The 16,114-nt window shown below is 38.9% G+C and overlaps 1 protein-coding gene across 1 annotated transcript in view; it reads right to left on the bottom strand.

Moving 5' to 3' along the window:
- Nucleotides 1-16,114, bottom strand: part of ADAM9 (ADAM metallopeptidase domain 9) — a 187,539-nt gene that overhangs the window by 41,307 nt on the left and 130,118 nt on the right. The window contains exon 16 of the mRNA XM_004446430.4: nt 4,505-4,688. Within this exon, the coding sequence (XP_004446487.1) occupies nt 4,505-4,688 (184 nt within the window). The remainder of the gene's footprint in view (nt 1-4,504; nt 4,689-16,114) is intronic.

The following is a 16,114-nucleotide window of genomic DNA, read 5'->3' as shown; positions in this document are numbered from 1 at the left end:
ACCGTGAAAGGCTAGATGCATTCCTAGTCAAGTTAGGGACAAAACAAAGAGGTACACTATCATCATTATAATTTGAAATTATTCTGAAAGTCCTGCCATTGAAATTACGCAAGAAAATTCAACCCAAATGATAAATATCAGAAAGAACATAATTTTTTTTATCATTTGTACATGATGACTGTCTACCTAGAAATTCTAACAATCAATAACAAATATCTGGAACCCTATGCTATGGCTGGTAAAAAAATAAATATATATATACAAATAAATATTTTTTCTGGATACAAAATTATCCAGTCAAGCATCCACATGTAAAAAGATCATTAACAGGGAAGAGGGAAAAGGGGAAGGATGTTGGGTACATGGGAGTCCCTTATACTTTGTATGTGATTTTACTGTGACCTAAAACTTCTTTGAAGACATAACGGAGAAAAAAAAGACACTGAGGAAGAAATGGAAGAGACTGCCACTGTACATAGAGGACAATAGTTATTACAGCGATGGGAGGCAAAATGTGAAAAAAAAATTTTATTATTTTTCATTTTTTTAATACTCCAATTTTTTTAACTTTAGTGTTTCTAAATTATTGTGTATTTTATTTCTTATGTCTAAACCTATCATTACTATCTCATTTTCCTATTAAATTGAATTTGGCAATATACTTGGCTTCATTTTTAATGAAGTTTTAGATCACAGAGGGGTTCAACTATGGCATGGGAGGAGCACTGGTGTGGGGTGTCACTGATGGGATGCATGGGAGGAGTTCATCTGGGCATGCATATAGGGTATATAGATATGTTCAGGTATTCGTTGCATATTGCCACAGTGGGTAGAGATTCATGTGACAACTGAGGGAGTGCTTGATTCCCATTCTGGGGAGTTCTGCCACATGCTCTAATGGAACAGCAACAATCCCCCAAGTGCAGGGGCAATGACCAGTAAAGAAGGATGGTCCAGTGATAGGCCATTGCTACTGATGACTATGCCTACAAGCCTTTTGTGCTTGAAATTTCAACTAGGCCTAGTGTTGCAGGGTGCCTAAGAGTTACCTTCTGAGAGCCTCCATGTTGCTCAAATGTGGCCACTCTCCAACCCAAACTCAGCATATAAATGCATTGCTTTCCCTCCAGTGTGGGTCATGACTCCCAGGAATGTGCCTCCCTGGCACCAAGGGATTACTACCAAGCACCAGCTGGTGATGCAACAAGAAAAAGACCTTAAACAAAAGGGTGAAATGGTAAAGATAAATGAGTTTATATGGCTAAGAGACTTCAAAATGAGTCAGGAGGTCATCAGAGGGGTCGCACTCAAACATGTCTCAGCAGGATCTCATAGACAGCCAAAGCATATACTACTCCAGGTAGTGGGGCTCCTGAGCACTACAGAGACACCAGGTCCTACGGTCATGGGAGGTGGCTCCAGAGTATGATGCCTGGCCAGTGGGCCCTACTTTGGAGTTTGTGCTCCCTAACGTGACAGAGTTGGACTCAGATGTGACTCCTCTACACACATCTCTTCTGTCCCTTTTATTCAACATGTGATTGGTGCTGGGGTTGGTGGGTGAATGTCCAGGAGACTTGAATCTGGGCTGTCCCTGTGCCAGGTGGGCCCTGAGCCTCAGCGGAGTTGCAATACCTATGCTCCAGTTCCTTGGACTCACCCAGGACAGCTAAAAAGGAGGTTAGGAATAGACAACCACAACACCAAGGAACCAAGAGAGTATACATCTGCAAGCAGGCAAGTCCTGTTGGTCAACCATGTGGAACTGAAACCCCCTTTCAATTAAGAGGTGGAGTGGGCATCATCATCCCAGAGTCCTCAGATTTGGGGAATAAACTATGGACTAGAGTGGACTTACTGGTATTATACTATAGACTTATTATGATTCTAGCAATTTAAGAAATTATACCATTGATGAGGAGACAGTGGCCATTAGAGTTGTTAAAGTCAGAGAAAGGGAAAAAGAGATGTAATATGGGGGAATTTTTGGAGTTGTCCTGAATGACACTGCAGGGCACATGCAGGACATCATTTATCCTGGCATAACCTACCAAATGGACTGGGAGAGAGTGTAAACTACAATGTAAACTATAATCCATGCTGTGTAGCAGTGCTCCAAAACGTATTCATCAATTCCAATGAATGTACCACACTAATGAAAAAAGATGTGGGAAAAGTGGGGGGTGTGGGGAGTGGGGCACATGGGAATCCCCTATATTTTTTTAACGTAATATTTTGTGTGATCTATGTATCTTTTAAAAATAAATTTTAAAAAGTATTTTAAAAAAAGAAAAAATACAGCATATAAAAAACAACAGCTTTTCTCACCAACAAACTAGAAGATATAACATAAAAATTAGAAAATATAATGGGATAAATAACACTATTTATTCATTATTACCAAAAAATATAACATACCTGGGAATAAAACTAACCAAAAAAATAAAAAGAAACTTTATGACTAAGTTTTCAAAAGAAGACCAGCAAAAAATGGAGAAACATACCATGTCCTTCTATGGGAAGACTCAATAATGTAAAGATGTTAGTTTTATCCACTTTGCAATTATAAATTTAATGCCATCCCAACTAAAATTCCAAATGGCCTTTTTAAATTTTGCACCTTGAAAAAATGATCTCAAGTTCATCTGGAATGATAAATGAATAAAAAATAGCCAAAAACCTTTTATAAAAGAACAAAGAAAGTTTTGTACTACCAGATATTAAAAATATATTAAAAAACCATCCAAATTAAAAAAGGGTAGTACTGATGTGAGTAGTCAGGCAGATCAAAGGACATGAAGAGAAAAACAGAGACCAAACTCAAGTATACATAAAAATGTGATAAATAATTCAGATGAGATTTCAAATGAAAGGAAAGAGATTGTAACAGGTTAAGGAAAATGGCAAACCATTCTGGAAAAAAGAAAAAACATTAGAACTAGCATATAGTAATCATTTTTTAATAAGTAAATCATAAAAAGAAAAAAAGTGAATGCATTCCAACCTCATTATGCACACACAAACATATTCCAACTGGATTAAAGGGGTTAAGTATTAAAATTAGAAGTTTAAACTGTCTATTAGGAAAAACAAGAGAATAATTATCTTATACTATATTGAGAAAGATCTTTCAAAGTATATAAGTAAAGTCAGAAACCATAAACGAAAGAAATAACAGATTTGAATACATAAAAATGTAAACCTCTTGCATGGCAGAAACTACTACTAACAAAATTAAGAGGCAAGCAATAAACTAGGTGAAAGTATTTTTATATCATATTATATTTTGTTATATAATATATGATATATTAACTTAAAGTTCCTTCAAATCAATAAGATTCCAATCTTAAAATAGACAAATAGCATCAACAGGCAAATCACAAAAGAAGTGATATATATACACAAAAATATTCAACATAACTAATACCAGAAAGAGTAAAATTAAAGAAAATGACAGATGAAACCTTTAAAATGATAACAGCTAATCTTAGATGTTGGAGAAATGAAATCACTTATACACAAATGGCTAGAAGATAAACTATTAAAAACTTTCTAAAGAGCAATTTGGCAGAGGTATATTTAAAATCTTAAAAGTATGTTCATTACAGTTGTTTAATCTCAGAAATCAGGGATGTCCTGAAATTTTTATTTGTAAAGTTTCTCTTAGTCTTGTTTATATAATAGCTACAGCAGTCAGGTTTATGTGGTTGCCAGGATAGGTGCAAAAATAAAATAAGACGTGAAGTACAGAATTGAAATTGAAAACCTGCTCGAAATGGAGGTAACTTGAGGGTCTACCCTTCTGTCCTTTTCATAGGCCATATAATCAGTCATGTTCTCTCTCCCTTCCTCTATTCTCTTCTCTTCTCTTCTAAGTGTTAGTTTCTTGTACATCCTCATCAAACTTGCCGTCTCATAATATCCTTGTAAATGGCTTAAGCTTTTGTCACATCCCTTCTACCTCACCTATTTCATGGCATTTCTCAAAGATTTCTGCCCTTACTCTTAATTACCTTTCTTAATTATATATATTCCAAAAAAGGAATCTGGCCCAACTCATCTTCTCATTTGAAACCCCTGATAATAAATTATGGATTGGCTAATTCTGGGCTCGTATCTGATCCAAACAGCTATGGCCAGGCTAACAAGGGGCATCAGTAAGACTGTGACATTTCCAGTTCAGGGACTCACACGTGCACATACACACAAAATCCTAGAACTCACCAAAGTGCCCCAATAACAGGAGACTGGTTAATAAATTATAGCACATTATCAAAGGAGAAAAATATGCACAGTATACTACAAAGTGGAAAACATGATCCTAATAATATCTGGATCACAGGATTACAGCTGCTCTTAATTTTTCTTGGTGGCATTATATTTTTTTAAATCTCTACAATAAATATGGATATCCTTTGCAAATGGAAAGAATAGCCACTTACTTTGTATAAATGATTTTTAAAAATTAAAATTTTACTCTTTATACAGAAAACACTTTGATTACCTTTCCAGCATCACATTTTGTGCCTTCATTCACCATTCCAGGATCTGGAACATCTGATCCTAGCTGGAAATCCACACCCCAACATATGGCATCTCTAATGGAGGTCTGAATAAAAGTAGGCATTATTCCAAAAACTGGTGTGCCTTGTACATTCTCACATTGAAGCTTTCCACATAAAGCATTCCTATAAAGATAGAGAAATAATGGAAACATAAAGTGTACCCAGTATAAATGAAAATACATATATATGTAAAGAGATTTACATATATAGAGATTTATATAGAGAGAAAGCTACATATTTCTCTCTATATAAATATAATTATATAGAGATTTAATGCTATGTAGATGAAGCGGTTCCTAAAAGAGAAAATGTATGAACACAACAGCAGTCAAAGCAGCTCTCTTTAAGTATGGCAGAGAAGGGAAGAAAAGACATAGATGGATACAAAGATGCAAACTGTTAGGGTATGAGGATTTTTTTATGCTCCTTATTTTCCCACCCAAGCTCTCTTCACAGTCTGTCTAGGGCTCAAAAAAAAAAAAAAAAAATCGCTAAAAATAAAGTTGTTAAAAAATATGATATTTTATAAATACTCAGAAAATAACATAGCAATACTAAAACTCAGTTTTATCTTCTTACAGAGTTATGGTAAGGAGAAAATGAAACTATGTAATGTAAAATAACTAAGAAAGGACTCTACTCCTTTTTTGCCTGGCTAATGCTTTCTTTATTACTCATTCATTAAATCATTAATTCACTGATTCAATCCACTTATTCACTATTAGAACTCTAAGAAGGCTTCCCTGACTACATTTCCTATTACCAAGGCTACATGAGTCAAATGTCCTTCCTATATTCTTTCATTACATCCTAAGTACCCCTAACATCAACTCTACTGAAGCTATACCAAACAGGCTGTGATTTATTTGTCCCTGTATCCTGAGCACAGAGCTTAAAGTTTAATTAATTGGCCACTCAAGTAAGATTTTCCCCCACAGAACTAAGTCAGAAAAGTAGAACACATTACATGAAAGCAAAGTGTTTTCTTAGGGAATCACTGAACTGTAGAGTCCCAAAAGCCAACTGATCCAAACACCTATCCTATACTTGAATCTCATCAATGATGTCATTGCCAAGTCATCACAGGATATTTGTTTTAAATATATCTATTTCACCACTCCTCCTGAAAATTCCATTCTAGCTGTCACAGCATTCTTTCACTTATTCGGTTAAAATCTATCTCCCTCTAACTTTTTCCTCATTGGTTCCAGCTCATCCTCGAGCCTACACAGATAGTCTTTTCCTTCGACACAGTGGCTATTTTAATACAATTATGTAGCTCCTAAATGTGCACTTCACAAACATAATGCTACAATCCTTCCTCATACAACCAGGAAGCTCCACTCTAAATGTTTTACTGTCTCTATAAAGGAGAGTGCTCAGAATGAAATATGATATTTCAGTTATAGTCTCACAAGCAAAGATAAGAATGGAGCACTCATTTCCTTTATTCTCTCAAGATAAGCAATTTTCTATTAAGTTCAAGATAACAGTACCTTTTAAGGCAACTACATTGCTATTGATGCCCTTTAACTTACCATTAACTAAAACCCTGATTTAATTTTTGCATATGCTGCTATTAAATCTCATCTTTCCTTCATCCTGGACTTAAGAGTTAATTATTTGGGGAGTGGATGTGCCTCAAGCTGTTGAGCACCTGCTTCCCATATGGGAAATCTTGCGTTTGGTTTCCAGTGCCTCCCTGAAAACAATAACAATAAAAAAATAAGCAGGAAGTGGATGTGACTCAAGCAATTTGGCTTCTGTCTACCATATAGGAGGTCCAGGGTTCAACTCCCAGGGTTTCCTGGTCAAGGCAAGCAAGGCCATGCAGAAAGCTGTCCCATATGGAGTGCTGGCCCATGCAGAGTGCTGGCCCATGTGGAAAGCTGGCGCAGCAAGATGACACAACAAAAAGAGACACAGAGGACAGACAATAAGAGATGCAGCAGACCAGGGAGTTGAGGTGGTGCAAGAGATTGAGCACCCCTCTCCTTCTCCGGAAGGTCCCAGGATCAGTTCCTAGTGTCACCTAAAGAGAAGACAAGCAAACACAGAGTAACACAGCGAAACACACAGCAAATGGACACAGAAAGCAGACAGCAAATGTTAAATAAAGGGGGCGGGTGGTTGGGAGGGATAAATAAATTTTAAAAAAACAAAAAAAAAAACAAGCAAACAAAAAAACAAAACTCAAGGGAGCCAATGTGGTGCAGTGGTTGAGCCACAGCTTCCCATACATGAGGTTCTGGGTTAAATCCCCAGCCCCTGTACTATTTGATCCCAACTTTTCATTTCTCTTTATGCCACCACTTATTAACTAAGTGACCTGAGTAAAAGACTTAAATTTTCTGAGCATCACTTTCTTCATCTGAAAAAGAAAAAAAAAGATAAGGAAGCAGACTTGGCTCAACTGATATGAGCATCCACCTACCATACGGGAGGTCCAGGGTATGAACCCAGGGCCCCCTGGCCTGTGTGGTGAGCTGGCCCACACACAAGGAGCACTGAGCCATGCACGCACGAGGAGTGTGGCCCGCACTGAGCCGCCCTACACGAGAAAAAAAAAGTGCAGCGAAAAAAACAGCGCAGCCCACCCAGGAGTGGCACCACACACACAGAGAGCTGACGCAGCAAGATGACAAAACAAAAAGAGACACAGATTCGTGGTGTCACCGAGAATGCAAGCAGACACAGAAGAACACACAGCAAGTGGACACAGAGGGCAGACAACAGGAGAAATTAAAAAAGGATAAATACCTATCTCACATAAATAGTTGAGATTATATATGAAACCTCTAAAACAATGTATAGCACAAAGCAGATGTTAGTTAACATCTGTGGGGGCCTACCAAAATTCACTTTGCTATGACATACTCAGTGTTTCGTATGTAGTCTTGGTGATAATCAGAGAATAAAAGAAAAATATTCTTAATATATAAAAAGCTACTACATATCAATAAGAAAATGATAAATGGTAAAAAGGTTGTTTGTTAATCTTTGGAAATGAATAGAAAAGGTAAAAGCGCATCATACTGTTTGTAACTACTGCTGTTATATGGGATGACAGTGGTTGAAAGGGTAAGTCTAAGATCATGCATATTACTAGAAGGAAAGCTAAAAAATGTAACATGGTACTGTATAGCACAGTGAAACATCAAGTGAAATATGAATATGGGTAATATTGCATATACAAATCTTTTTCTTTGAAACTGAACAAATGTATGTTAATGTTACAAGATGTTAGTATCAGGCAAAAAACATACACATTATGCTAAGTAAAAGAAACCAGACACAATGTACTACATATTGTATGATTTCATTTATATGAAATGTAAATAATAATATAAATCAATTTATTAAGATAGATTTAGAGTAGTGGTTACATAGGGATGGGGAAGGATGGAAGGATTGAGGGGTGATTGCTAAGGGGTGTGGAGGTTTTCTTTTTGAAGTAATGAAATTGTTATAAAATGTTTTGAGGTGATGAATGCACAACGCATTGATCATACTAAAATCCACTGACTGTGTACTTTGGATGGATGTATAGTATGTGAATATATCTCAATAAGACTTTTTAAAAAGTGATCACAGATCAATAAGAAAAAACAGAAATAATTGACAAAGACCCAAATAGGCAATTCACAAAATTAGAAATTCCAATATCCAACAAAGTTATGGAGAAATGTTCATTATATTAATTTTTAAAATTCCATTACAATTCTCAATAAATAATCGTTTTGTCATCAATGCATGCTAAAACCATGTTTGGAAAGGTTGGTGGGGAACTAGATATGCATATGGCACAACACTAACACTCAAAATATTACCTGATAGTTGCAATGGGAAAAATGTGACTTTACAATAGTGAGATCTAATCATCGCCACTTAGTATCACTAATAGTAAGACAATTCAACGATATGTAGCTTTGATAAAGTACATCATTTATGAAGTATTTTTGCCAAAAATGTTTAACCCTACTCTAATTGAGACTTTAGATTGAACTTCTTATTTAAAGAAAATACAGTGGATAGAGAAACAAGCTAAGCAGTAATGAAAGGAAACTATCAACTCCAGAACATAGGCCATTCTAGAAGACACGGGTCATTCATTCCCACAGGTCAATTTCACTGAAAAGGAAATGGGGATGTTTTAGATTAAAAGTGACTTAAGTGACATGACAACCAAATGCAACTGTCATCCTTGTTTGAGTACTGCTGTGGGAAAAAAACCGCTATGAAAGACAATTTTAGAACAAATTAGGGAAATTTTAATATTGGCCAGGTATTAAATTATATTAGGAAATTGCTAATTTTTTTAGGTGTAATAATGGTATAATTAATGGCCTCATTTGCTGGAGACAAACACTGAAGAATTTAGGAGTGAATTAACATTATGCCTATAACATACTTTAAAGTGGTTCTGCAAAGTCTAGACAAAGCAAATAAGGTAAAATATTAAAAATGTTTTAATCAACAGTCTATCGGTTTAATCTAGGATACAATCTAGAGATTCTATTTAGAAATCCGTAGAAGCTCCTGGCACACTTGCTGAAACCCTACGCTCACCCTATCCAAAGCAGAGGGTGGAACCAACTTGCACTCCCATTGTGGGTCAGGCATTGTTACAGAGGGGACAGAGTGGCTCCTGTATGTATACTGGGGTGCCAATATCTTGGGTGAAAATCTGAGAGTCTGAGTGGAAGAACCTGTCTTGGGTTCACCCTCCAGAATTTGTCCTGAGAGAAAAGAAGACACCTGCAGACAGCTGCAACAAGTGTGAAAAGCAATTAAATTGAAATGGCCTGGGGCAAAGGACTACCTAAAGGAAGTAAATCAAAAGAGCACCCAGAAGCAGGAGGAGTTCTTTTCCAAAGGAAGTAGAGGGGCTTCACTCAAACGTCTGTGGATGGGAAAAAAGGGAATTCTGTGTCCTCTAGGGAGCACAGGCCCAAAATAGGAAGGTTTCTTGGCTCCAGCTCTAAGCAGGTTCACATGAAACCCAGAGGACTGTGCACTCCCATTTATCTGAAGCTGATCCTCTTGATAGAAGGACTAAGCTCTGAAGGAGACCATCAGCCAAAGCAGAACCAAATTTCAAAAACAGTGAAACGTGATTTTTGCCATGGTTTGTTTGTTTTGATTAGCTCCTGGCACTGAAGAAAATCTGTCATATCACCAGTTGGATAAAAACTTCAGGAACAACTCAGGGATTAAGTTTCAGAGTTAACAATTTAAAATATCAAAATATATAGTGTGTGTGGCAGTTTGAAGTTACTTATGAATTTCAGAAAGAGATATTGATTATGTTTGTATAAACTGATCTGTTCCACTGGGCATGATACCCTTTGATTGATTTAAATTCAAAGGCTTTGCGTTTACTTGATTAAATCAATATTAGGGCTTTGAATTGGCCACATCATTAGGGCATGCGGGGTTGCCTACCCACGTTTTTGGTGGGCTATATAAACGGACGCTCATGAAGAACAGAGAAGTAGAGACACAGAAAAAAGATACACAGAGGAACATAGAGAACTCCACAGACTCAGAAGAGGAGAGAACTGGTTAGTTTTGATTCTGCAGCCCTGGGAAGAGGTGAGCTATTCACCTGATAATTTACACCTGAACTTGTGAAGAGACCAGAGCAGCTGAGCCCGGAAAGAAATGAGCACCAGGAAGAGAAACGAGCCCTGTGCCAGCCTACAGCTGAGATCAGAAGAAGCAGGACCGGTGGAGCCTTAAGAGGAAAGAGGAAGGCCGAACCCTTGCAGAAGTCACCCACTACCTTGTTTCAACAAGTGGCAACATTTGGTAAGGAATTACCTCTTATGGCACCTTGCGTTGGACTTTTTAGGGCCTTGTTACTGTAAGCTTATACCCAAATAAATACCCTTTATAAAAACCAAGTGATTTCTGGTATTTTGCATCAGTACCCCTTTAGCTAATAGAATGTGCAACAAAAGATCACAAGACAAAGAAAGAAAGAATGATGGCCCATTCAAAGAAACAAGATGAAAATCCAGAATCCATCAAAAAAGGATCAGACTTTGGACTTACCAGACAGAGATTTTACAGAGTCTACGAGTCCTATAGGACAACATCAAGCATACGAATATATGGATGATGACTGGTGTCCCAGTAAGAAAAGAAAGAGAGAAAGGGGCAAGAGAAATATGCAAAGAAACAATAACAGCAAAGTCCCAAATATAATAAAAGACATAAAAATAAGCACATTCAAGCAATCCAACAAAACCTAAACAAAGGAAATTCTAAGACAATCATGCCCAGACACAATATAATCAAATTATTCAATGCCAAGGACAAGGAGAGAATTCTGAAAGCTGTAAGAGAAAGCAACAACTTACATACAAAAGAACCCCAATAAGATTATAAGTGACAATTTCTCATCAGAAACCAAGGAGACAAGAAGGCAGTGGTATGATATATTTTAAAGTGCAGAAAGAAAATAATTCTAAGAGTTTTATACCTGACAAAAGTTTGTTCAAAAATGAGGGATGGCGGAGAAGCCAAGATGGTGGCAGAGTAAGGAGCTTCTGGAGTCAACTCATGATTCAGGGCAGTTGGTGGTCACCCAGAGCTACTAAAGCACCTATTTGGAGGTCTCAGGACATCAGAGAAGTATCCTGCAACATCCTGGAGAGTGTGGAAGGAGGAGACTGCCCATCTGCACAGAGGATTCATGAGGAGAGGCCTCCACACCACAGAGGTCGGTGCCCATGACGTGGAAGCCGCCTCGGGAGCTATTCCGTGGTTGGAGTTAGAAGCTCCATTTGCCCCCAAAAAACAGGGGAGGAAAACATGATGTGGCACCGACTTCAGCTATTGATTAGTGGATTCGGCGGGCTTTAGCAGAATCCTAGGAACAACTAAACTTTGAGCCTGTCCAGGTCAGAGGGAAGCCGGTGGCTGCCATTTTGACTCTACTCCAGGCATGAGGGGAAGCAGCACTGACTCAAAATCATAGTGCTTGTAAGGACTGGCTTCTTTTCACCCAGGCCAGATTGCAGGTCTAGCCTAAACCCCAGTCCCACCTCCAGCAGGGAGGAAGCTGGGGGGAACTGTATCACCTCTCTGGGAAGCTGCAAGCCATGCCACATAGGCTGGTGCCCATCCTACTCTGTGGGCACAAGCCACCTCAGGAGCTATTCCGTGGCTGGAGTCAGAGGCTCCATTTCCCATAAATGGTGGAGGAAGAGACAGTTGTCCACTGACCTTACCTACTGATTAGTGGACTCAACTCGCTAAAGTATAATCCTAGAGACAGACAAGCTCCTGTCCAGGTGGGAAAGAGTCCAGTAGCTACCATCTTCACTCCGCCCAGGCATGAGGGAAAGCCTGGCTGACTGAAATCCAGTGAAGTTAGGGACTGGCTTCTTTCCACCAAGATCTGACTGCAGCCCTAGCTTGGGCTCCAGCCCCACGTCCAACAGGGAGGAAGCCAGCGGAACCTGCACCAGGCTCTCCAGGCAACTGCCAAGTGCTCTCTGCTGGCACAGGTTGAATAGTTGGACACTTGGAGATGCATCCCTGCACCCCAAGAGAATAGGAGAGGAGCTGGGTATCCTCAGTCTTTCTGGGAAATGGCAGGAGTTTTCAGCCCACACAAACATTGTTGAGTGCCTCTGAGTCCATCTCCACCTCTGTCCCCATCCCCCCCCAGGATAGGAGGGGGCTGGTGTTCCCTCAACCGTTCAGGGCAACTTCAGGCAGTGTTGGCCTGCACAAGCCTAACCCTTCGGCATAGGTGGCTCCACCTCCATCCCCAATAGGGCAAGAGACGGACTGTGTTTGCCCGGCCTCTCTAGGTAACTGCAGGTGCTTTTGGGCAACACAGCCTGGACTGGTGGGTATTTGTGGACCCACCCTTACCCCCCAGTAGGAAAGAAAGGGGCTGGTGTTTCCACAGCCTTTCTGAGCAGTGGCAGACCTTCGGCCTGCATGGACTGGACTACTGGATACCTATGAATCCACCCCCACTCTCAATAGGATAGGAGGGTCTTGTGTCTCCACAACCTCTCTGGAAAATAGTGGGTACTTTGGGCCAACAGGGACTGAACTGTTGGGTGCCTGTGGATCCCACCCCATGTCTTAAGTGGATAGAAGGGAGCTGGTATTTCCTCAGCCTCTCCAGGCAAGAGTGGATACTTTTGGCCTACAGGAACTGAACTGTTCAGCATTTGTGGTTCTGTTCCCACCCCCTAAAGGCAGAAGCAACAGTACTCCCTCAGTCTCTCAGGACAACTACAGGCATATCTGACCCACAGAGATTAGATTGTTAGGTACTTCAGAGAGTCTATTCCCAACCCTGGCAGGGAGAAGGTCTGGTGCTACATCAGTTTACCTGAGCAACTGTGGTCATTTTGGACCCACACAGCATAGATTGCTGACCACAACTATAGCTCCATTTCTGCCTAAGGTAGGGGAGAAAGGGGTATGAATCTTCATCAGTGTCTCCAGGCAACTACAGACAGTGTTGTGCCCAACTTGGATTATCATACATGGCTGCAGCTCTGTCCCTACCCCTGAAAGAGGAGAAAGGTGGGAGAAGCTTCATCAATTCCTGGAGCAACATGGACAGCTTCAGACCCCACAGGTTACAGCACCAACTACAATCTTGGCTTCTACTACACAACCAGCAAGGGAAAAAAGACAAATAATCCCTAAACTAAAAGGAGAAACTGCACTCAGAATAAATATATCTAGCAAGCCAGATGTGGAAATACTAACAAAAAATTACAGTCCATATCAAGAAACAGGAAGAGATGGCCCAGTTAAAGGAACAAGATAAGGCTGCAGATGACATAAAGGAGTTGAGGTAACTAACAATAAAAGTTCAAACAAATTCCCTTAATAAATTCAATGAGACAGCTAAAGAGATTAAGGATATTAAGAAGACATTGGATGAGCACAAATAAGAATTTGAAAGCATACATAGAAAAATTGCTGACCTTATTAGAATGAAAGCTGCAATAAATGAAATTAAAAGTACACTGGAGGCATATAACAGCAGATTTGAGGAAGCAGAAGAAAGGATTGGCAAGCTCGAAGCATGGCCTCCAAAAGCGAACATACAAAAGAACAGATGAAGGAAAGAATGGAAAAAATTGAACAGGGTCTCAGGGAACTAAATGACAGCAGGAGATGTATACACATACATGTCATGGGTGCCCCAGAAGGAGAAGAGAGGGGAAAAGGAGCAGAAGGAATATTTGAAGAAATAATAGTTGAAAATTTCCCAACCCTATTGAAGGACTAGATATCTGTGTCAAGAAGCACAATGTACTCCCATCAAAATAAATCCAAATAGACAAACTCCGAGACACATACTAATCAGGATGTCAAATCCAAAGACAAAGAGAGAATTATGAGAGCAGCAAGAGAAAAGCAATGCATAACAACATATAAGGGATATCCAATAAGACTGAGTGCCAATTTCGCATCAGAAACCATGAAGGCAAGAGGGCAGTGGTATGATACATTTAAGATACTGCAGGAGAAAAACTTCCAGCCAAGAATTTATACCCAGCAAGATTATCTTTTAAAAATGAGGGTAAGATTAGAATATTCACTGATAAACAAAAACTGAGAGAGTATATAACAAAAAGACTAGCTTTGCAGGAAATACTAAAAGGACTGTTACAGCCTGAAAAGAAAAGATAGGAGAGAGAGGACTGGAAGAGAGTCTAGAAATGACAACTGTATCAGTAACAGTAACTAAAAGTGTCAAAAATAAAATGACAGATAAAACGCAAAGATCAAAATGGATGAAATGAGAACTACCTTTACAGTAATAACATTGAATGTTAATGAATTAAACTCCCCAATCAAAAGACACAGACTGGCAGAATGGATAAGAAAATATAAACCATCTATATGTTGTCTGCAAGGGACTCACCTTAGATCCAAGGATACAATAAATTGAAAGTGAAAGGTTGGAAAAAGATATTCCATGCATGCAGTAACCAAAAAAAAGCTGGGGTAGCTATACTTATATAAGAAGATATAGACTTTAAAAGCAAAACTGTTAATAGAGATAACAAAGGACATTACATATTAATAAAAGGAATGATTCACCAGGAAGAAATAACAATCATAAATATATATAGACCTAACCAGGATGCCCCAAGATACATGAGGCAAACACCAGGAAAACTGAAGGGAGAAATAGATATCTCTACAATAATAGTTGGAGACTTCAATACACCACTCTCAGAATTGGATAGAACATTCAGGTAGAAGATCAATAAAGAAACAGAGAGCTTGAATAATATGATAAATGGACTAAACCTAATAGACATATACAGAATATTGCACCCCAAAACAGCAGGATATACGTTCTTTTCAAGTTCTCATGGATCTTTCTCCTGGATAGACCATACATTAGTTCACAAAGCAGATCTCAATAAATTCAACAAAATTGAAATTACACAAAGCACTTTCTCTGATCATAATGGAATGAAGTTGGAAATCAACAAGTGGCAAATAAAGGGAAAATTCACATATATATGGAGATTAAACAACACACTCTTAAATAATCAGTGGGTCAAAAAAGAAATTTCAAGAGAAATCAATAAATATCTTGAGATGAATGACAATGAGAATACAACATATCAGAACCTATGGATGCCACGAAGGCAGTGTTGAGAGGAAAATTTATAGTCCTCAATGCTTACATTAAAAAAGAAGAAAGCTAAAATCAATGACCTAACTACACAGCTGGAGGAACTAGAAAAAGAACAGCAAACTAATCCCAAAGCAAGGGGAAGGAATGAAATAACAAAGATCAGAACGGAAATAAATGAAACTGAGAAAAAAAAACAAACAATAGAATTAATAAAACTAAAAGTTGGTTCTTTGAGCAGATAAACAAAATCAACAAACCCTTAGCTAGACTGATCATGAAAAAAGGAGAGAAGGGAAGTGGACTTGGCCCAATGGATACAGCATCCGCCTACCACATGGGAGGTCTGCAGTTCAAACCCCGGGCCTTCTTGACCCATGTGGAGCTGGCCCACGTGCAGTGCTGATGCACGCAAGGAGTGCCGTGCCACGTAGGGGTGTCCCCCATGTAGAGGAGCCCCACGCACAAGGAGTGTGCCCCGTAAGGAGAGGCACCCAGAGCAAAAGAAAATGCAGCCTGCCCAAGAATGGCACTGCACACACGGAGAGCTGATGCAGCAAGATGACACAACAAAAAGAGACAGAGCTTCCCGGTGCTGCTGATAAAGATAGAAGCGGTCACAGAAGAACACACAGCGAATGGAAACAGAGAGCAGACAACTGGGGTGGGGGGGGAAGGGGAGAAAAATAAATAAATAATAAATTTTAAAAAAAAGACAGAGAGAGAAGATGCAAATAAATCAAATAATGAAAAGGGGAACATTACTACTTACCCCACAGAAATAAGAGAACTCATAAGAGGATACGATACTATGAACAACTTTATGCTAAAAAACTAGACAATTAGATGAAATAGAAAAATTCCTAGGAATGTACAAAGAACCTACACTGACACTAGAAGAAAGAGA

This window comes from Dasypus novemcinctus, chromosome 29, assembly GCF_030445035.2.
Source record: "Dasypus novemcinctus isolate mDasNov1 chromosome 29, mDasNov1.1.hap2, whole genome shotgun sequence".
Lineage (NCBI taxonomy): Eukaryota > Metazoa > Chordata > Mammalia > Cingulata > Dasypodidae > Dasypus > Dasypus novemcinctus.
This window is presented reverse-complemented; position numbering and strand designations above follow the sequence as displayed.